This window comes from Fonsecaea multimorphosa (genome assembly GCF_000836435.1).
Source record: "Fonsecaea multimorphosa CBS 102226 unplaced genomic scaffold supercont1.38, whole genome shotgun sequence".
Lineage (NCBI taxonomy): Eukaryota > Fungi > Ascomycota > Eurotiomycetes > Chaetothyriales > Herpotrichiellaceae > Fonsecaea > Fonsecaea multimorphosa.
In genome coordinates, this window is record NW_015971672.1 from 229,123 (window position 1) to 231,081 (window position 1,959).

The 1,959-nt window shown below is 54.4% G+C and overlaps 1 protein-coding gene across 1 annotated transcript; it reads right to left on the reverse strand.

Annotated features, from left to right (window-relative positions):
• On the reverse strand, positions 1 to 1,116 carry Z520_11413 (uncharacterized protein; the record flags this gene model as incomplete). The annotated part of the gene is made up of 1 exon (XM_016781902.1): positions 1 to 1,116. The coding sequence occupies one exon, from the start codon at positions 1,114 to 1,116 to the stop codon at positions 1 to 3; it is 1,116 nt and encodes a 371-aa protein (XP_016627060.1).
• Between the last annotated feature and the right edge of the window lie 843 nt (positions 1,117 to 1,959).

Sequence of the window (1,959 nt, forward strand, 5' to 3'; positions counted from 1 at the left end):
CTAGGCAACCGACGGTCTGCGCAACGTCTCCTCGCAGTTAACATCGAAGCGCATGTTCCAGAGACGAATCTGGTTCATGATCTTCTCTGTTGCCTCGAGGTGGCGATCGCGACCGAAGATGGAGTCGACAAACTCGGTGCCTGCTTTCTTGCCCATAGTTTTGGAACCGTCACGTTTGGCGGCCTTGAGCATGAAGTGTTCGCAATCCTTGAGGAGTGCCTTGAATTTCTCCCAGAGGCGTTTGCCACTGATGATGAAGTCTTCGACGGTCTCTTGTTTGTCAGGGCTGCGGATCCGGTCGACACATTCTTCGGCTCGCTTCATCTTCCCAGCCAACTTGATGAGGAGGAGCCAGAGTTCGCCCGCTATATCAGCGATGGGAGTAGAGGCACCGTGGTGGAAGACGGTCCAATCGTAGATCCATTTGCCAAGCGAGTTGGCGTCGAAGACACTGCCCAGCAAGATTATGGGCAACTCGGTAGGATCCCAGTGTTTGATCGAGTAGCCGGCGGGGATGCCGGCACGGATGGCGTCCTCCTCGGTTGCCTGCGGTGCTGGTCTGGGCTTGGACTTTGGCGTGGGCTTCGAGGTGCTCGAGGCCCGTCGCGCCCTCGAACGCTTTGGCTGTTCGTCAATGATCTGCTCCTGCCCATAGTAAAAGTAGGTGTCAGTGCTTGGCTTCCTCGCATGCTTCGGCTTGGACTTTGGTTCTCGGTAGACGTAGTTTGGCGGCATTCGTGCATATTCAGCCTCATCGTCATAGACATAGACGGGTTGGTTCTGCTTGCGCGACGATGAACGGGTATGATATCTTGAGCCAGGAAATGTGCTGTAGCTCTCATAGTTGCGGGTCTTGCCCTTTGCCTCACTCACATAGACATCATCCCGCGGTGCAGAATACTGAGCGTTGGGCTCATGGTGGGGTGGTGGTGAGCCCGCAGGCGAATACCAGCCTCCGACTCGAGGGGAGGGATTGTAGCTGGGCCTTCGCGCGTGTTTCTTCGGGGTTGAATCGTACTGGGGGGGGTAGTGGACATACTCGCCGCTGCTGTACGGCGACGAGTTTCCGTAGTATTTGGTGTAATGGGACGGCGGGACGCCGTAGTGGTAACTCATTTTGATTCTGATGGACAAGACTCTGCCTTCGACTCGGGGCGTTCAACTCTCTCTCTCCTCACTCCTGCCCCTGTCCGCAACAATCTTCCCCTCGATCTGGGTCTATGTCTTCCTGTTCTGGTCGTGTGTTGTGTTGTCGGGAGAAAAGGTGTGTCCGGAAGATGTTGGTCTGGCTGAATATCATAGCGTGGTTGGCCTCGAACAGGTGGCTGGGGCAAGTCAGAATTGAGTCAGGCGACTCAATTTGGGACAGTAAAAGTTGGATTTAGCTTCGTTTGCTGCAGTGTGCAGGCTCTGCGATGACGCGGAAAAGTGGTTGCAGTGAGGAGGAAGGAAAAAACTCGAAGGCTGGTGCGAGTAGCCCGTATATGTTGGTTTTTTGAGGTGGTTGACAAGGCCCCAAGGCTCTGTGTGTGGATTCTGACTAGGGGGTCGCGGAGCAAAGCAGCCGGTGTGAGTCGACTTTCCCACGATGAGTCGACAGTGGGCACCAAGCTCGATTGATGGGTCTTGGGGGCTCGATGAACGAGAAGGCTGTTCTTGTTGGAAACTGGGAATCCGTGTCCGCGCGTTTGATGGTGATGAAGGCGGCTGTGCCTTTGCCGGTTCGGTGCTAGACTAGAGTCGAAGCTTGTGGAAGGAAATGGGACCAACTGGAGCCAGAAAGCTCAAAAGTGGCCAATAAGCCGCGTGGGAGAAGGAATGAAAAGATCGTTGTTGAAAGGGAAATTGATACCAGCGAAGGGAAATCAGGGGGGACAATTAACGTTAAAATGGATTTTTTGGGAGAGGAAGACGATGGCCCAAGTGTGAGTGGATGCCCTTTTAGGTTCGATGGTATCG